Source organism: Siniperca chuatsi, linkage group LG21, assembly GCF_020085105.1.
Source record: "Siniperca chuatsi isolate FFG_IHB_CAS linkage group LG21, ASM2008510v1, whole genome shotgun sequence".
Classification (NCBI taxonomy): Eukaryota; Metazoa; Chordata; class Actinopteri; order Centrarchiformes; family Sinipercidae; genus Siniperca; species Siniperca chuatsi.
The window spans coordinates 12609218-12630734 of NC_058062.1; the positions used below are offsets into that span (position 1 = coordinate 12609218).

General features: G+C 41.9%; 1 protein-coding gene across 1 annotated transcript in view; it reads left to right on the top strand.

Moving 5' to 3' along the window:
- The first annotated feature begins 1825 nt into the window (after positions 1–1825).
- Positions 1826–21517, top strand: part of LOC122868809 (adenylate cyclase type 9-like) — a 37062-nt gene continuing 17370 nt past the window's right edge. Inside the window, exon 1 of the mRNA XM_044181127.1 lies at positions 1826–5083. Coding sequence (XP_044037062.1) covers positions 3271–5083 — 1813 coding nt within the window. The 5' untranslated portion in view covers positions 1826–3270. The remainder of the gene's footprint in view (positions 5084–21517) is intronic.

Sequence of the window (21517 nt, forward strand, 5' to 3'; positions counted from 1 at the left end):
AAAACTCAGCATTGTAAATCACACACTGATCTAAATGTGGAGGAAATCTTTTCCTTCCTCTCATAAAGGGCATGATTTTGTTGTTCCCCTACATACAGATGGACTGCAGGAGGGTGTGCACAGTCCCTCCTGGGGATCCTCTCAATATACTGAAACCACTGTACTGATTACATAAGGCTGTTGAATAGAGAATAAAGCATGAAAGGATTCTCCAGGTTTCTAAGCTGTGCTGCATGTACTATAGGATTATTTTGTCTCATCCCTGAAAAGTCAGTTTTTTATAATCTTGAGGGTGCTGAAATATTGCAGTGTGCAATACTGATTTTAATCTGCCTTATATGTGTTGACTTTGTCAGTTGAATTTTGTCATCCCTCATAATAAACTTAATATAATCCGATATTCCTTTTACATTTAGAGTGAGCGTCTGGAGCAGTTTAGTGACCTTGCATTTTAGAGTAGTTCTACTTTGTCTTCTGTACCTTCACTAAAATATAATTAGGCTATATTCCCTTTTCCTCTAAAGAGAATGTTTCTTTTGCTATCATCCCAAGGCAGATGTTTACATCCATGTAAAATAAAGCAGAGTTTATTCTATATGTAAGGGGTACAGTGGTGGTAAAGACAAGGCAGTGGAGGGGCTTCATCGTTGAACTGAAGGAGGTGGGTGAGCTCATTGCGGTCAAAAAAAGATGTCCCCACCCTTCCCCAAACACGTACTCGTTACCTTTCAGTCTTTACCGAGTGCGTGCACGTTGCTCGACTGTTACCCCTCCCCTAAATAGTCAGCCTTTCTTTTCCTTTGCACTGCTGGCCAAACAGCAGCGGCAGGTCAACAGTAACCACCAAAACGGAAGCAAATAAATTTTTTTTCAAAATAAACGACCTTTAGATTCTTTTTAATCACTCTTTCAGTCGAGACTCAAATTTTGGAGCCTTTAGAAGTATATGTGCCTCACAATGAGGAAAGTAAATAGTCCTGTGTGAGAAAATACAAATGTCTGATACAGGTGTAACACCACAGAGTCTGGGCTTTGATTGTGTGCGGCCTCCCAAAGTAAGTAATGATAATGATAAGTAATGATTGTTTTTACTTGTTAGACTTTTGCAATGATGTTTAGCATCATTTAGCGCCACTGCTCTTGTGCAGCAGGTGGAATATTTTTCCTCCAGCTGGATAGAAAAATTCTTTAATAAAGTTGCTGAGCTCAACTGTGTAATCATCAAAACAAAGCCCCAAATAGAATGATGGGCAAGGGTTAGCTGGGGCTGCAGTCTTCCTAAATCTGGCATGTTTGGCAATGTAGACTGTAAATTTGAATACTTGCTGTAATTTAGAAGACAAATGACATTACATAGATGCCTTCAATAAGTCGGCATACTGTGCAGTTTTATTAGGTCATTAACTGCACATGGGGTTTTATTTTGAAAGAAAAAGGCGGAAATCATCTTTATTTTGTTCTGACGTACTTCACTCTCTCTCTCTCTCTCTCTCTCTCTCACTCACACACACAAACACATATAGTACACGCACGCACGCATCTCGCGGCCGGACTGCTGTCAGCGCACAGAAGATGGTGGCGGCTGCGGCCACTGCGTTGCCTACCGCGCCTCGAGAGCGCAAACAGCTTTTCATGCAGGTGCAGTTGCAGCTGCTGTAGCGCACAGATAATGGTCAGATAACGGAGATAAGACAATCTCACTGTGATGCAGGGAATGGAAAGGTTGGACAATGCAGCAGCCCAAATCCATATTTGTCTTGGATTAAAGGGTAATTATTTGGAGGTATGAAGATATTCTCTTGTGTAGGCTATCCTATGCAATTCAGTTAAAGTGGCTGGATCAAGGCAGCACTCTGCTTTGACCTGTGGCACTGTTGGTGTGGGGGGGAGGGGGGCGTGGAGCGGAGGTGGAGACCTTTTAATTAGCCCGACTCTCTTCGGGCTTTCGTCGTCTGCCATTTAGTGGGGGGACGGAGCTGCCGTGGGCAAACTTGACTTCAGAGAAAAGGAATCACTGGACGATACTTCATGTAGTCTACTGGAGGCTGCATTTTCTTTTTCTTAGCTGTCCGGGTGACACAGAATATACAGCCAGGAACCGGCATGGTCAGGATATCTGGACAATCTGGATGTTTTCTTGGGGGCGCTCTGTAACGATGAATTGGCGACTTTTGGTGTGACTGTGGATAATCAACACTGAACCATGACTGGCTGGTGCATAGCTTTGGGGGAACGTGTTTACACGCGAGTCACTGACAGCTAAGCTTTTGCAATAAAACCAAACAGTTTATCGGGTATTTTCTGCGCACCGCGTCTCATGCATTTGTCTCCTGCAGACCTCCGTGCACACCATCCCCTCTGGGTTTGGAGACGTAGTGGTGGTGGAGACTCCGGAGCAGAAAGTCAGGAAAGGACGGGGCTCTGTCCACCGAAATAGTCACGATTAGGCCCTACAGCATGTGGGCATAAATAAAAGCTCTTATGGCAGTTTTTGCGCTCATGTTCCCGTTATCTGGAGTTGATCTGCTGTTGATCTTAAAATAAAAAGCTGGCCCTTTCTTGAGTCAAAGCAAACACTGCGGAGGATGTGTTTTGGATGAAGTTCTGCTCAGACCTGTAAACAAAACGTGGTGATGTTCAGGAGGTGTTACTGTATATTCCCAGTGCAACTGAGTGGAACGGAAAACTGAATGGACATACACCAGTAAAGAGATATATATTGACTGCAGGGGCTCTTCAAGAAAACACACAATAACACATTTTAACTGGATTTGATATTCCATACTTACAGTGATCATAACTTCTAAAGAAACTATTTCTTCACTTCTTTGGTGTTTCTTTTTCAACTTTTCCCTTTATGCACACATATTTTGTAATTCTCTTGGTTTTCACAAATATTTTTCCAATGAGTGAAATAGTGTGTAAGCAGCTGAGTGGACTTGTACTGGAACAGAGCAGGCAGTGAGCGAACCTTGCAGTCTCAAGTGCTGACAGGAATGTAGAGACTGACGTCAAGAGGGGCAATAATGAACAATTAAAAATCTTAGTAAGGTCTGCTGGTGTTTCTACAGCCTCTACACCGCTAATTGAGTGGAATTTGAATGAAAAGGGTTTTGTTTATTCTCTCCTTTTTAACTTTTAAGAGTTCACAATCATTACCTTAGTTGTTAAACTGTGCCCCATACTTTGCCTTACTTCTTTATCTACTTTGTCTTTAAAATAATTGTCCCTTCTGCATAGTCTTTGATTTTGGATAGATTAAAAAGCAGCATGGCATCCCCCCAACATCAACAACTGCTGCCTCACAACACAGAAGTGAGCTGTGACTCAAGTGGAGATGGAGGTGTCTCAGTGAAGATTGGCAGTAGTGGCAAACACAAGCATGGAGGCGGGCCGCTGGGTTCAATCGGGGGAGGCTTCATTGGGGGATCCAAGCACTGCAAGTACAGCATCTCTTCTAGCTGCAGCTCCGGAGAGTCTGGAGTCAGGAGGCCGACAGTTAAGAGCTTTCGCACACAGAAGAAGATGCCTCAGCTTTTTGAGAGATCAGCTGGTCATTTCTGGGACCCAAAGTTTGACTCTTCGATCCTGGAGGAGGCCTGCAGAGAACGGTGTTTCCCTCAGACCCAACGGCGCTTCCGCTATGTGCTCTTTTACCTGGTTGCCGCTGGCCTCCTGTGGGGATTGTACTTTGCTGCCAACCCTTCCCGCTGTGACAGGGCTGCCTTTCTTCTTCCCACCGCATTCTTCCTTGTTTTCTGCCTCCTTCTCTTCCTCTTAACTTTTACTAAGCTCTACTCTCGCTGCTACAACCAAGCATCTCTGCTGCTCATCCTTGTAACCTTCATCCTGACCCTGGCCCCACAGATCCAGACATCAAGCTTCAGGGACCCGGAGACTCCCACACCTGCACTCGATGTGGAAGAGTTCAGTGGCATGGGACCCACATACAACCTGTCGTACTACAAGCTTGTGGGAGGTAGCACCTGGTCCCCCTGTCTTTCTCCTGTAGGCACCTTCTCCCTCTGTATCGAGGTTCTTCTGTTGCTGTACAGCGTTCTCCATGTTCGCCTCTATGCTTCTGTCATGCTTGGGTTTTTCTACTCCGTCTTTTTTGAGAGTTTGGGTTGGTTGCACCTGACCCAGGTAGGGGACAACTGGAACGTAGCCTCTCAATCAGACTGGGATACGTTAAGTTGGCTGGGCCCAGCCAAAGCTCTGCTCCACCTGTGTGCCCACGCCATCGGTATCCACCTATTCATCATGTCTGAGGTGCGGTCACGCAGCACCTTCCTTAAGGTGGGACAAGCTATCATGCATGGCAAAGACCTGGAGGTGGAGAAAGCCTTGAAGGAGCGAATGATCCACTCTGTCATGCCACGAATCGTGGCTGATGAACTGATGAAGCAGGGTGATGAGGAGATAGGTGATAATTCTGTTAAACGATACTCCACCAGTGGTGCAGCAGCCGCCATCTCCAGCCCTAAAAACAATAAACGCAAGAAAACCTCCATCCCTCGAGGCCAGATCATCTTCAGACCCTTCAACATGAAACGGATGGAGCCCGTCAGCATACTCTTTGCAGACATTGTGGGCTTCACCAAAATGTCTGCCAACAAATCTGCTCATGCCCTCGTTGGGCTTCTAAATGATTTATTTGGACGTTTTGATCGGCTCTGTGAGCTCACTGGCTGTGAAAAGATCAGTACTCTAGGAGACTGTTACTACTGTGTGGCTGGTTGTCCTGAACCCAGACCAGACCATGCCTATTGCTGCGTGGAGATGGGCCTGGGTATGATTCAGGCTATTGAACAATTCTGCCAGGAGAAGAGGGAGATGGTCAACATGAGGGTGGGTGTCCACACTGGCACTGTACTGTGTGGTATCCTGGGCATGAAACGCTTCAAGTTTGATGTTTGGTCAAATGATGTCAACCTGGCCAACCTAATGGAGCAGCTGGGCGTGGCTGGGAAGGTCCACCTATCACAGGCCACTGCCAACTTCCTGGATGACCGCTACCAGCATGAAAGTGGACAAGTCATTGAGAGAATAGGACAGAGTGTGGTGGCTGATCAGCTCAAAGGTAGGTGCTCTATGAAAGTATGGCATAAATGACCATGAGATGTAGAGATGTAGCAAGTTGAGTAAATGTTGTTTCTCTTTCCAGTGTTGTTTCATGTCTGTAGCTCATTTTCTATTTTGGCTTACAGTATGAAAAAGGTGGACTTGTTTAATCCCTAACAAGAATAATATAACTCCAAGGTCAGCAGCATTTGCTACAGATTGGCTGTAACAGTGAGACTTCTCACTGCAATTATTCCCTCGTGAGCCCATATTATATATACCCCATATTTAGGTGCTTAAGTTTATGTCATGTAATGCCACTCTGCCATCTCTAGAGGAAATATCTACTTATGCCAACATATCAGCAGTTCACCCCCCAGGTGGATCAAAACCGTGGCAGGGAAGCATTTGCATTGGTCAAGGTTGTCACTGGGTTTTAGCATCATGTATCGTATCCGGCACAGATGGGCTGGCAGGGGTGTGAGTCTGTAATAAGTGCCCTCTGTTGTGTTGGTATTATGTGACTGTATCACAGACAGACGCCATCTTCTTTCCGATACTCCCCTCTACCCTGTCTCTTTGTTCTCTTGTTAAATTACAATGCCTTCCAGACGTCCTCAATGTGTCCTGTTCTCTTAACCTTGCTCTGAACCCCAGGGATTGCTTTACAACTTAATATAACTGTCGCCTTCTCTAATAAAGATTTGCCTGCAGCTCTATCTTCACCTCTCTATCTTGTCCTCTCTTCTCCTTGCCTCTAAACTGCTTGACTGCAGCTTTTAATTGATACATTTATGCAAATCGCCCCAGTGTAACTAAATGTTGGCTTAATGGCTCTTTTCATCATTTAAGGCTTGCTGATCCATTATCACCCAGTGTAAGCGATGTGACAGTGTCTGACTAAGGTATAGCAGATGGTGTTCATCTGCCCTTTTGAATTAGCATTTCAGATTTATTTTTGTTTCAACAGATGCAGAATGTCCCTCCTTGGAAAATGTATGTTTGGTTTTGTACAGTGCATTTTAGGCATGGATTAATATGAACATTACTATTTTGTACACACAAACTATCAAAACAATTTATACCTGTGGGACTCAAAATTTTTATTATTTTGGCCTGGAAGTCAGTGCTGAGACCAGTCAAGAAACAAGATAGAGCATAAGTGCCTCTTGTTTACCAACTCGCCGGAGTGATTTATGGGCCTGCATTTTCCCCTCATCTGTTAGATTAATGAGTGACTACCACTCTTGCTTTTTTATATTGTGAGGATAAATGTGTTACCCACAGTGTTATCACCCCCTCTTTCTTCTCCACTCCATTCTTACCTCCATCATGTATTCAGTTCCCCTCCTAAGATTTATCTTCTCCCTCTATATCTGCTGTGCCAGTGAGAGAGCTGGCTGTCAGGAAAGAGTTGTTCTCCAGTGCTGTAAAATTCCCTTCACTGTCTGGCTCAGTCTGTGTTAATCTCTTGGGTAACATTGCAGCCAGGCATGGATCCTGGCTGCGGCTGGTCCCTGTTGCCTGACACAGAAGTAAATTGTTCTGACCTTGGCACTGATTGCTGTGCAGCTGTCATCTATGTATTTTTGATGTCCTTTTTGAGTTAGTGTATGTTTCACTTTCTCACAAATAGTTTTTTGGCTCATGAGTGTTTTTATAGTTCCACTATAACTTCAGGCTGACGTTTTTTTGTCTCATCCTGAAGGTGCACATGTTCAAAAGTCTATACTTTCTTACTCACAGATTCCCTCTGTAGTTATAAGCTATTTGTGGCTCATTGTAGCAGAGGTTCACATGGGGGGCAGCCACATGTGGTCAGTTGAGTGTTACAGCCGCATCCTGTTTGCTCCACAGCATTGACCCGAGGCCTGTGGTTTTACAAACAAATGGAGATGTTGTTGTTCGGTTTACATCCCATTGGGTGATAGCTGGTGTTCAAGGTTAAGTAAGACAGTTTGACAACATTGCAGTTAGCTTTGAGGCTCTAACTAAGGATTATTTTCATCACCACTTAACTGTAATTTTCTGATTTTATTAATTGTTTAGTCTATAGAATCAAAAAAATAAATGTAGTGAAAAATGCCCTTGTTTCCCAGGGCCAAAGATAATGTCTTCTGATCGCTTGTCCAATAGTCCAATAGTCCAAAACCCCAAAATATTTTATTTACAAGGATATAAGGACAGAGAAAAGCAGCATCACTTTTGAGAAGCTAGGACCAGTTAATGTTTAGCAATGTAAGCATTTTTGCTTGATAGATAATTTAAAAGATTTAATTGTTATCAGATTAGTTGATAAATTGTCTCATAATTAACTAATTGATTATTTCAGCACTAGTTAGCATGAAGAATAAAAAAATAAATGTTTTCATTATCAATGAATGTGCTAATTATTTTCTCAATTAACTGACTAATCTATAAAATGTAGGTTACAGTTTGCTCAAGCCCAGGTGATGTCTTGAGTTTTGTCCAACTAAGTCCAAAACACAAAGACAATCAGTTTACAATGATACAAAACAGTGAAAAGCAACAAATCATGACACTGGAGATGTTGGAACCAGAGAATGTATTTTTGCTTAAAAAATGACTTAAACAATTAATTGATTATCAAAATAGTTGCAGATTGAGTTTCTGTCAGTTGATTAATTGATTAAATTCAGCTTTAATTTCTTATATTTTACAGATGATTAAATGAAATAAATCTTAAACCACAACACAGCCTATTTGAAGGATTTCAGATTTCACAAGACTTTCTGTACGAGGCTCTTTGTGTGTGTTTGTATCTAAGGAGCTGCACGTGAGGCCAGATCTGGTTGTGTTGTGTGTTTTCCTTACTGGAAATGAGAGCTATATTTGGCTCTGTTTTCCTGGAAAATACCTGTCCATGTCCTTCCTTTGTGCTTAATTCAGAATGATGGCACCTGCCAGACTAGTCAGAGTGGCCCTATTATCTTTCTGCTCATGACAATAGAGAGCCAGAGATGGTTCTTTTCTCTTTCAAGCAACATTTGTTTCCGGAAATGACATTTTTTGCAGGGTTGTGTGTGTTACAATAAGAACAGAGAAAAGTCATTACCAGTTAAATCTGTAACACTACAATAGTATTACAGATTACTTAACAGCTGCTTCAAGTAGCCTATCTTTGACTACAACACCCAAACAGCTTCAGTGGCTTAGTGGCAGACATTAAAGCGGCTATAATCTGTATCAAATGATGTGAATGTGAAAACAATGTGAAATGGTTGGTCGTGGTGATGAATCTACAGAGAAGTATCACCTGAATCTGCAGCTTTCCTCTGCTTTACAGAGCTTTAGTTTCAGCTCATTGTTTAGCAGACAAGACACAGTTAGCGACTAGCTGGTGAACATAGTGGAGCATTTAGCAGCTAAAGAGCCAGATATTTGCCTGAGGAGTTGGTGGAGACCAAAAACAGAGCTAAAAGAAAGTGAATATTGGACTTACATTCACCAAATGGCCAGAAACACGACTTCAAATGAATGATAATCTTGCTCCGGATGTGTAAATATACAATTGTTTCCTAACAAGTTGGCCACATCAACAAAGTTCAAGTTCAAGTTCTTTATTTGTCATATGCGCAACAATTACAGTGAAGTAGTCGTTGGAAATTCTTTGTTCTCAGGGTCCCTCCAGCAATGCTCATACAAAATGTATTTTAAAAAAAGAGATTATACTGTACAGCATGTCAGTGCTATGTTCACAACTTGTTTCCAACAGTTATTGCAGATTTAAAAGACTTCTTGCCTTTGAGAGTCTTCCTGTTTTGTATGCATCTTCCATCCTCCGTCCTGCTGTGAATCTTCCAGGCTGCTGCTGTAACTCAATTTGAATGAGTAAAAACACAAGATAAATAACCAAAATGAACACTAGCTGTTCCACTTTGATGATCTAAAGAACAATTTCGTTAATTTGACCTTCTGACAGCTCTTTCGTAGAATTGCACAGCGCCTTTCCACAAATACTCATTATGTACTGGGTTCTCAGTAACCAGCTGCCTCAAGGTAAGGTATGTTCTCAGATTCCATTTGAAATTGTGAGCATGATCTTTGCTAACTTAACTGCTGAGCAAAGCTATGCCGGGCATCTGCATACAGTATATCCCTCCTGACCTGCTCTCTCCTCTCTTTGCCCTGCGGGAGATTTCTAATAACTCAAGACTGGGTAATCTCCTTGGCTAAAGTGATTAATGTTAGTAATTCTCCATCACCAAATCTTCCCACACTGGCCTGGTGTTATCCTGACCCCGAACACATCAGCCGCCTGCCAGCCAGCCGTTTTTATCACAGCGAATGATATTGATTGCCTATAATGAGGCTGTCATGGCTGTGTTCATTTATGATGAGGCAAAGAGAGAGGTTTTCATGTCATGTGGATATCAAAGAGAATCAACCAAGGCCAGGGGTTGTGCTGGCTATAAAACGGGAGATAATATGTATTCTGGTCCTCGATATTAATTTGTCCCAATTCCTTGCACACCTTTTAAGCTTTCAAAACAATAATTGATTAGCTACATTTGGATTGATTTGAGCACAGAGCAGAACCTAGCTGCAAATAGTCCTGGTGATGAATGTTCTGTGTCCCTTAACTCTGGCCCTATTACTGCTCTGCAGCAGGTATTCGTTATCGGGAGAGCCATTTGTTCTTTTGGGACATGCACACACAAATTCACACTCACACATCCCTTCCCTTACCCTGTGAATGCTATTATCCATAGGGAAAATGTACAGTATTTGCCTGAGGCTCAATGGAGAATTACTTATAATGGCTACTACCTGTGACCTTGACCATAATAAATGAGGCTGGTTTTGAGGTTACAGTTAAAGCAGCAGAGGTGGAGAAATTAAGGCGAGAGAGAACTAGACAGGGAAAGCCGTCTAAGACTCAGTTTTGGTCCAAAGGATGGTGATGCTAAAGAGCAGAACTGCAGCAGCGTTGCCTAACCACCACTTCATTAAGCTACCATGTAACTGGACCTCAGCATTGAGCTCTAGTGTGAACCACACGCTGGATTTCACACTTAAAGTGCTGTGTGTGTGTGTGTGTGTGTGTGTGTGTGTGTGTGTGTGTGTGTGTGTGTGTGTGTGTGTGTGTGTCTGTGCTGTCAGTCTACACACTGCTGTACTTGACAAAAAGTTAAACGGATTGGTTTTTTCACCCTAATATATACACAGCTGTCGTCTCCCCCTGCCAACAATCAAAATACCTGGCATAATTTTCGTCTAGACTCTTGAGTCCAAATCAGTATGCACACACAGCATTCAGGCGTACAGGCGGGGGTCGATAGTGAAGTGGAGTGCTCTAAGTGGAGGGGCTTAGTTCTAGGAGGAGGTAAGGAGGGGCAGACATAGAGCTGGAGTATGGTTAGGCTGTGGTGGCAGCTGTTGGAATTTATAAAACCAGTGGTAAATAGATGCCAGGATTACTATTACGCAGCATATTCTATAGCGGTCTTCTCATTTGAAGTCTGGGAGGGGAACGTGACTCTTCAGAGGCTGTCAGGGGAACGAAACAGCCAGGGGGACTCTGCTATATTGTATTGCAGCGACCAAGCCCTGCCCAGAACACCTTGGCTCTGCATGGTAGATTACAGCTCTGCCGAGAGAGTAATGGCATAATACATCACACTGCATTGTACAGTATTGCCCTGTGCTGCGTATTATGGTTCAGAACAGCACGGCATTGTAGCCTGCAGCAACGCAATTTCACCATTAATCATCTTTGGCCATATTGTATTGAGCGAGTCTGCGGAGCTTCAGGATCCCTTGTCATGCTCTGCAAACATGGGGCCATTGTGGCAAGGTCACTGAAGGTCTACAATATGGTGATTAGCTGTATTTTATAGCTGCAGTCATTTAGGTTATCTGCTGTGTCACGCTGTTACTCAGCAGGATTTGGCTACCTGTACTCGTTCAGGAGGACTGTGCAGCAAAGGTATTGCTTGCTGCTTCGACCCAGCAAGCAATAAAATATTTGTACTCAGGGGGTGTAATGAGTTTCTGGATCAAGAACAAAAAAACAGAAAGAATATAAGGGCTGCAAATAATCTCATCTGCACGGCCCAGTGAGCTTTCTATTGAGCTGATACTGTTGGAGATTTTACTCTGAACATCTATGTATCCTGTTGTGCTCCACTTAATCCTGACAAGTGTCAGCGGACCATGCAGACCTCCCAGTCCCCTTAGAGGGGACAGCTGTCCTATTGGCTCACTGGTGAAGTGTCCTGGCTCTATCTACTCTGACATAGATGACCCAGGGCGAGGTGGATGAGAGAGCCTGATATCAGCGCCACCACTGTCTGTCTGATAAGGAGCCAAACATGCGAGCAGCTGACGTGGCTGAGCCTGTAGAGCAAACACACAATACATGTAGCATGTGGAGTAGAACATGCTACACGACGTGCTGTCAAGCACACACTGTCTCACTTTGCTCAGAAGCCTCTTGCCTTTTGAATTTAGTATGGTAAGCACACAAATCAATATCAATGGCAGTGCTGATGAAGGATAATGTTCAGGTGACCTCTTAGCGGTTGTAGGATGAACGTATCCTCTTTGGATTTTGATGCTGCTTACAAAACAATGTTTTACAAAGCCACCAGCACTGCAGTAGAGTCGGTGTCAATTGATACTGCAACTAGAGGTCTACAATTAGTGTAACATTGTGAAATTGTAGTTCTATAATAATGATAGTTTTGTGATACTGTAGTAAATGTACTGTAGACTTTCCCTGATTTTTTTTTAAACTTATTTGACTGTTGTAGCTGAGTGAAATGAAAACATTTCTTGTGTGTAAAAATGTTTTAAAAGCACCTATAATTGTCGTATTATCACATTATTGAGTTTGAGTTGGAGCTGAAACGATTAGTCGATGAATTGATAAATCGATCAACAGAAAATGGATTGCTAAATAATCTGATAATTGCTAAGTTTCAGTCATTTATTAAAAACACTAAACATTCTGTGGTTTCAGCTCCTCTAATGTGAGGATTTGCTAGTTTTCTCTGTTTTATAGCATTGTAAATTAAGTGTTTTTGGGTTTTGGTCTGTTGGTCAGACAAAAAACGAGACGCCGCCTTGGACTCTGGGGATTTCCAGTTGAAATGTTTAATTATTTTCCGGTAATTCACCGTCTAAACGATTAAAGAATGAATAAAAAAAATTATCAACAGATATACTGATAATGAAAAGCCCTAATTTGAATTATCAAATATGTTCAATGATATATCAAGCTGATTTATCATGGTATCAACGTATTTGATTTGGTAGACCTAGCTCTGTGTTAGAAAAGACTTACCGAAGCCTTTACAATCTTTTAACATGGGGCATCTGATATGATGAAATAGGAGAGTAATGTGCTTTGACTCCACATTTCAGATGCTCTATTAGCTACCATTAAACTGGTGGGGTAATGCAGGTAAGCTAATGTAGTGCCATGTATTGGTCTTTTGTGTGGAGGTGGTTGTATGACAGGTATTCACTTTCTCGTATAATTAGCCAATAACTCACAGAGGTAATGGAGGATGGAGGGAGTGCTGATCTGCAGGATAGTATACATAATGTCCTAGTTATGGGTACTACGTTGTTTCTTATGTTCAAACTACAAAGTGTATAGTTAGTTCACAAAGAGTCAGCACAGAGATCAGAAAATGTGGGCAGCTTTGTCCTGAAGAAGAATTGGAGCGATTAGAATGTTTAGAAGAAATGAGTATTAACAGGGATGTGTGTCCTAATGAAAAAGAAGAAATTCCAGATTTACAGCCACTAGAAAGGAGGGCAGTGTCAGTTGAATTTGAAATGCATCGATCAGAAGCATTATCTATTATGTGTTCATTAAATGAGCTACAGGCACAGGTGTTTTACAAAATACGTCAATGGTGTCTAGATAAAGTAAATGGGAAAAATCCTGACCCATTTCAGGTATTTATTGCTGGAGGAGCAGGCACAGGAAAGTCTCATTTAATAAAAGCTACACAGCGAGGCTAGGTTATGAGGCATGCAGATTGTTAGCAAGAATGTACTAATCCAGATGACATTCATGTTTTACTAACTGCTCCTGCATATAACATTAATGCTACAACAATACACAAGAGATTTGCGATTGGTAATAATGCTTCATTGCTATATGTAGTGCATCATTTTTCTCTGAGCCTCGGTGGGGCATGGGAAAGTTTCCTGTTATTTGGACAATCCTATGTGGAGATATGACATCACTTCCTGTTTTACTGCAATCTATAGGAAGTTGTTCCTTTATAACTTGCGCATTTTTTGGAGTATCAAAATTATTTTAATAACTATTGATCATGAGGTTCCATAGATTTTATGTGCAAAGTTTCGTACAGATCAAACTAACTGCCTAGGAGGAGTTCCAAAAAGTATGTTTGCATATTTCATTTGCAATAAAAGCGCCACCTAGTCGCCAATCGTAACCAAATTTTAGACAGTGTCATTTTTGGTGTCTGAGGTAAGTGCACTCTGCTGTGAATTTCCCTTGCATAACACGCTTACGGTGTAGGCTGCTGTACCACTTTTACCAGGAGGAGGGGGGAAAAATCGAAACGATTTCAAAAGGGTTTCCAGCAGCGCTGGTACTGGGCACAACGATGCCTTGCATTCGTAGTTCCCAGCCCACTCGGGCTTGGACCCCTAATGAGAAGATCTGCTTGTATATCTTCCTGCTAACATAACTTGACATAAAAAAGAAAACCCAGTAGAGAAAGCAAAAAAAGGAAAGGGTTTGCAAGAAAGGGGTTATGAAGAGAGAAAAGAAACAGATAAAAACAGAGTGAGACAGATGAATGGATGCAGTTGCCCCTTCAGATTCAACCTGTTCAGGGCTTTTGTGTGGCTCCACCTGGCTCACAGTCAACACCAGCCTCAGCACAACAAAGGTTTCTCATCTGCAGCAACACACACACACACACTTACTCCAGCTCCACACCCTGGGCCTGCCAAGGCTAATTGTCATGGCCCCAGGTATTGAAAGGGGCGAGGTTCAGCTTGAAACTGGAGGCTCTTTTTATATGGAAGGACTGGTGCTCTAACTGGGAGAAAGGGGCCAGATTGACTTTATTTAGCTGAAGCTTTGGCTTTCATATTGTCATAAAAAAAGCAAAGATCTATTTTTGTTTGAGTCCGGCAAGAATAAGCCAAACACGTGCAGCGATTCTTCGCCGCTGCAGCTCTAAAGGGTACCTACACAGATACAAGTTGCACACATTCTGACTCTCAAAGATTTGTAAACCTTGAAAAAGTGAAAGAAATGTGAAAGCATCTCTGCGTGTCTTTTTCCTGCTGTTGCCGTTTCACTGTATGTTTGGTACTTACATCTCTACTTGTACAGTTGAGCTGTGCATGGGGCAAATTGTGCTCTCCGCGCGTCCGTGCAGATACTTGGGTGATAAATTGTTATCATGAGTCGTCGATGCATCCTAAGCTTTTCTCCTTTGTGATCAAGGGTACAGAAAATGCCAGCACTCCTCCTAACCGACACACACTAGCCTTTACTGACATTGACAGATGGAGCTCACACGCCCACACACACTCACTTACGCACACTCACTTTTTGCACTTTGCATTTAGTGTGCTTGAACGCAAACACCCACACATGCAGCCGCACCCTGTCCATGTTTGTGGGCTGTAGTGACTCGTTAGTGTGCACAGCGGGTGTGTGTGTGTGTGTGATAAATGGCTGTGTGAATTATGAATGAGAAAAGATGACAGGGAGCCAGTCCACCCTGAAGCCTGCTATGCTGCACTCAGCCTGCACGCATTGACTGTGCGTGTGTGTGTGTGTGTATAATGTACAATAAAAGTGTGTTTTCTTCCATGAATTCTTTTGTGTATATGTGTGTCTGTTATAAATACATGCCTAAGTATTTTATTGTTAGCAGTGCAGGCTGTGAAATTTAATTTTAGAGTTTCTAAGGTCAGTTTTAGCTCTCCTGCTTTAAGAATGAGGAAGCCTCGATTTTCAAATGCTCGTCACTCACGCTCTCTTCGTGTATTTCTCTGGTTTTATACAGCATAACGAGACTTTTAAATCAAGTCATTTTCTTTGGCTCATTTCCGACCCCTCTTTTCTTCCTCTTCACCTATTCACTTTCCTATGATCTTTTCTGTTGTGTGTGTGTGTGTGTGTGTGTGTGTGTGTATATATATGTTGTGTGTAATTTGTTCTTAAATGACCCAATTAATATATGAGGAAGTTATTGTGTGTGTGTGTGTGTAGTAGAGCTCAAACAATTAGTCAATTAATCAATGATCATCATACCATCATCAGGCTTTTGGAATGTCTGTAAGATAAAAAGCAATTAGTCTTGGTTACTGGTGAGAGGCACTTATTAGTTTTGTAATTGTTTGACCAAATAAAACTGACTGATTAAAAAGATGATTGCTAGATTAAACGTGAAATGAAAATGAAAATGTTGCACGTCTAATGTATTGTATAGCTTGACTGGATGTTTTGGAGCTGATACAAATATCATATCATAGAGTTTAAAAAAAGATCTAATAAAGATATATTGACCAATATTGTTTTTTTAATTTTATTTTGTACATTTTTTTTACATAAATACATAAGATAAACAAGAAAACTTGTCAGCGCCCTCTGGTGTATAAACTATGTAATGGTGACACTATTTCCAAATTACCGAAAAATATCTTGCATTATGTGGCATTTTTCTACTGGATACTCATCAGCTGACGTACACACCAATACCAATATATCTGCCACAAGGTAATATCAGCCGGGCTTTAGTGTATAGCTGGTGTGGCTGGTTCAACTGTCTCCGTTGGCTTCAGTGTGGGACATCTCTCCTGCGTCCCCTCCAGCTGTCAGCTGCTCCTCCATCCACATACTTTATTGTCCCAGGAATCCCCCTTGCTGTCACTTCTAAAGCCCATTGCTGACTTACTCCATGTATGTGTGTGTGTGTGTGTATGTGTGTGCGCTAAGTACCTCATATATTCCCGACAGAGGCCACTCCCCATCCTTTTATCACTTTCAATCTGTCTCTCTTTGTGTCACTTCTCCTTTCTGCCTCCCTTTTTGTTTTTTTCTATCCTCCATCTTGCTAACTGGTGAGTCAGAGTGCTGCCTCCACTGTTTTGTAAATGACACCTTCATCAACAAACATTACAGCAATGCTTATCTCAACAGGCTGCATATCAAATTGTTTCCGGCCCTCCTTTCTTTACTTGACCGTGAGATTTAATGAACCTGTCAATTCTGCTTTTTAAGAGGATGGAGGTCAATGGTGCCAACAACCATCAGCATACACACAGCTTGTGTCTGTCTTAGGCACAATATCATTCAGGGGTTTCTGTGGTGGAAACTGAGCTTGTAGTTAGCAACCTCATTTACTCCTGCTCTATCAGTGGCATGCTTTAGATAAAGAGTCCTTAGGGAGCGGCGCAGTGCTCAGCAGAAGATCCAGCACATTTTCATCATCAACCCCCAGTGAAGATGCCATTACTCAAAATGTTGAATAAGCAAAGTCCGTGGTATTAAATTAGAAGATGATGAAAGGTGGAGCATGAGAGGGAGGGAGATGTTTGTCTGTGTTGGCTGTTTGCTTTGATCATTTACCCAGAGCCACAAACTCGGTCACTGTTTAATCGATAGGGGAGAGCTGCTCATAGCTGTGGGTCAATAGCACCTCGTGATGAAATCGAATTTCAGTTAAAAGTAAGACTGTCACATAAAAGATGTCTTTTTGTTTTGTTTCAACTCCTGACCAGAAATCAATTAGAAATCCCTTTTTGTGGTAATTTGCTCCTTTTTTAGATGAAGACAGCAGTCTGAAAAAGGTTAAGAGCTGAACCAACGTAAGGTTTATATAAGAGAAGAGAACACCATTCATATCACACCCTTTTAAAAAGTGTATTACAGAATTATTGAAAGGATATAAAGTGAATGGATTAAAAGTTATTATTCTAAAAAATGTCATGGATTGAAAAAATCATGGATTTCAAGCTGTGCTTGAAAAGGGTTCCCACTTTTTCTCAAATCTTTTATTAACACAAGTGAAAGGTTGAATGAGTGTGTTTTAAAACAAGACAATGCAAGGCAGATCATCACAATAAAGAAAATTACAAGTGATTCAAGAAAATCTTGGAAACATATTGAACAGGAAACAGTGAGCAGGAAACAAGTGAACAGGACAGATGTGCTGAATTGTATAATGAGCCATATGGTCACCATTATGAGAGAGATGAAAAGAGGGCGGGGCATGAGCATTCAGAGGAGCATGTATGGGTGAATGGTTTTACGGAGGAGAGGAAGATGGTGTAAAAAAGATCAGATGGAAAGTCTGAGCTTTTGGGATGATCTCAGCCGTGGCAATTCTTCGCAGAAAAGAGCCCTTAAAGCCTATAAATTGATCAGACAAATGGGTATCGGCTTGGGCACAAAAGAACAGGGAGGATAGTTGTATTTGGGACGGCGAGAGAAAGACAGACGTGAGTTACAATGATTGACAAAACATGGAGAAAATACAGGCCACTGAGCAAAAGCTGAGGGGGGTGTTTAAAGATTTTGGAGGGATGTCAACTGTATCTATTGTTCTGCCAGCAGACCATGGCAGCCTGGGACTGTCAAGGATGGAGGGATCGGAGGCACAGAATACTAAAGGAGCGCAGAGTATATATGAGACAGACACAGCCAAGCGAGAGTTAAAGACTTTGGAGAGATGTCAAGTGTTTCTATTGTCGTTTTGAGTGAGCTGCAATGGGGCCGGAATGAAGCCATGAAAAAAAAAAACGCCGGCCAAATATGGAACTTCTGTTTTAGAGCTACCCTTGTTTACAGCATTGAGGGACAGAAAGAGGGGAAGGATATTGAAAGATTTTGTTGATTGCAATGGGAAGAGAGACCTCAGTACGGCTTTTTGTGCTGGGACAGTGTATTTGTCTGTAAGCAGAGAAGTGCTTTGACGTAATTCACAGTTTAGAAACGTGAGGTTTGTCCCAAACTCGGAAGGCTAATGTGCTGAGAAAGCCCAGGTGGTGTGCAAGACTTGTTGTTTCTTTTTATGAACTCAGGCTTATATAACTTGTACCAAGAGGTCACTGTGGGTTATCTGGGGTCTCTGTATTGGTTTAGCTGTGTTTCAGTGACTTTGGCGTGTACATAGTTGGCACGACTTTAGTTGTATCCATTCTATAACACCTTGTTTGTACCAGTGTGTGGTGCTACCTGAAAATGTTCAGTTACTTGACCTCTGGCATTTAATTAAGCTTAAAATTGTAAAGCAAGACTTCTGTGTCTTACATGCTCAATGTGCAGGGAGGCATGCTCTACTGCAGTGGTTCCCAACCTTTTTGACTTTTGCCCCCCCAAAACAAAATCATTCTTGCGACCCAGCACTTTAAAACGACTGATATGGAAACTGGCAACAATGTGCCTAAATCATTGCAGAGCAGAAGTACTCCTGCTTCTTTTTTTACGTCATTATACTTTGTGTCTAATGTAAAGCAAGGTTATTGCAATTTTTTTGAAACAGTAGACGAAAATCTCATTCTCAAGAGAGTAGTTTAATTGTGTTACATTATTAGCAGGAGGTTGTCTGCTGAAAATGTTTCTTTTTTCTAGTAATTTACTCAAACAAAACTTAAACAATGTCAAATAAAAACAGTTGCATTTTAGTTAATGTGACCAGTAACAACAAGGTCACCAAGGAAAAAAGTAGTCTGAAATCTGAATACTCTTAATGACACTGTGAAACACTCAGGGTAAGGATTAGAAAATCATTGATCTACTTTGGGTGGTGGTTGATATGGATATATCTATTTTAGTAGTATATTTTAACTACTGTGTGGAAGTGTGGGGCAACATGTACATGAGCAACAGAAAGCCATTGTCTATATTACAGAAAAGATCCATAAGAATTATTCATAAATTGGATTCAAGAGAACACATCAGCAGACTGTTTATTAAGTCAGGACTACTGAAACTTAAAAGATTTAGACATTATTGCCAGAACATTTACAAAAGTTGTTTAGTTTGTTTGTTTTAAGCATCAGTATGCACGGACTACTTTAAAGCAGATGTGTACTTCAGTGGTTGGCGTCAAACTGTGGAATTCCTCTACAGAGGGTTCTATAAATATCTTTCAGTTCTAGACAATGTATAAAGAAAGAATAATTAGACTATAATATTAAGTTGAAATGGAAATTCAATTGTAAAACCATTTATAGACAAAATAACCCGATGGGAATGACTTTTGGCTAATCCAATGAATGAAAATACCCCACAAAAATCAAGGTCCTGCTCATTGATTTGCAGCTTAGCAATGGCAATGGCCTAATTCAGCCGGACATATTCAAGGAATAGCTACCTTCAGGTTGACAAATCTCTGTTGTTTTGCTGTATCATTATATCTCCCAGCCCTAATCTATTTTAAATCCATCAAAGGCTTACTTTAATAAAACATTGATAAAGTGTGTTGTTGGATACTAGCCTAGTGCACATGTAAACACGAATCAACATTTTGTGTTTGTTTATGTTTGTAGTAAATGGAGCAAAATGTGAAACATCCTCTCTTCTATATTATTCAGAAGACACTCTGTTATTGACAAAGTCAGCATGTGAAACCGTTCTCTCTGTTGAAACGTCACTTCATGACATTCTCTGACAGAGGAGATAGTCTGCCCTAATTTTAAATTGCGAATCACCTTCTTACATGCCCTGTAATCCCTCAGAATTAACATGGGCTCAGCAGAAGTATTCAGCTGTAAAAACGAAGGTCAACGCTCGCCCTCCCCCACTCCCACCCGTTCTCGGTTCGGCAGACACATGTAAACTCTCTGTTTCTCCTTCACTGTCAGAAATGACAGTGTGAGTGCCTCAGTGATTCCTTATGAAAAATGCATACGTGTCTTCCTGACTGAATGGGTTCACTCACAGACACACACAAAAATGTTTCATTCCACAACCCCTACCAACCAACTCACAAACTCAATAAACAAACCTTCACTTATTTCTTAGTCCAGTCTTTCTCTACTTGAATTGTTCCTAAAATCTCTGCCATCTCTACCTTATCTCTCCCTCCTCTCCTCTGTGAACCATGCCGCAGTAATGAAGTCCTCCTAAACAGCCTGTCATACTGGACAGGTTTCCCTTCTGTTCCTCCTGCCTTCCCCCCCGACAGGGACAGGATGTACAGTATATCCCAGGACGGGGACGCAGTGGAGAGAGAAGGAGGGGGCTGCTGGCTGGCAGTGCCAGCTGGCATGGAGAGCTGCCCAGCCTATAGCAGTGCTAGTTTCTCAGCGCCACCTGCTCCACTGCCCTCCTGCTCTGATACCTGGCCCTGGAAGAAAAACCTGTCATTATCGGAAGATAAAGCATATGATATGTTTGTGTTTGTTTGTATGTGTGTGTGTGGTGATCCAAGCATATCTGCCAACTCTCCTTCCCTCTCCGTTGCCCTCTGTGTTCTGCTTTTAGTAAACATTGGCTGCTCAGTCCCACTTGGGTTGCAAATGGAGTTTGAAAGGAAAGGTGTTGCTTTGAGATAAACAACCAAAAAGTTTCATATTTATGGCTACTGTACCTGTAGCATTCGTGTGCTTTAATTTTTTTTAACACAAGTGATCTGTTTTTCTCTTCTTCTTTTGCATATCCCAAGGGTAAAATTTGATTTTTTTTTTTTTAACAATTTGGCCCTCCATCCTTTATTCCCTCTTTTTTGTGTGCTTTGTTGTATATAGGACAGTGTAAGGGTGTGTAGCAGCTAAGCTTTTTGTGCCTGGTCTTTTGCATTCCAGCTAATTGTCCTTTTCTTTGCTCAGGGCCGATGGAGGGTTATATTAGCAGTGTCTGAAATGACCATTGCAGTCACGACTTGTGTGTTGCATCCACCTTTTTTGTATATGTTTGTTTGGCACACCCAGCCTCTGCACTGAGCCCCTCTTATATCATGCAAAGAGCGGTTCAGGGGCGGCCATTGTCCCAGAAGAGCTTGGACATGCTATGAGGAGGCAAGAGGAAGGGAGTAGAGGTGACAGTGTTATTTGTTTGCTTTTCTCATGTCGCTCTCCTTTGTCCTCAATAAAGTGGCTTGGAGAGGGAGATAATGTGACTAGGCTCTCATGGGGAAAGGTTATCTACTGTTCCCTGTCAGCTGATAGGACAGGACAGGACTCCTCAAGTCCCGTAAGGCCCAGAGGCTTCCACTAATAATGCTCTTCAGTTAGCCCAGGTTCTTCAGAGATGGAGAGAGGCCAGCACACGCATGTACCTGTATCACATACCATCAAACAGATGTGCACAGACTGACCAATGGATAGTCAGACACACACACACTCAGCTGGATAAAAACCAGAGATATCAATTGGAATACACAACATGAAGTTTCCAGACCTTTTCCCCGGCTGTGCGGTCTTTAGAGCACAGCTGTATTCTAATTATGTTGAAGTGGAGCCAGCGGTTTATCAG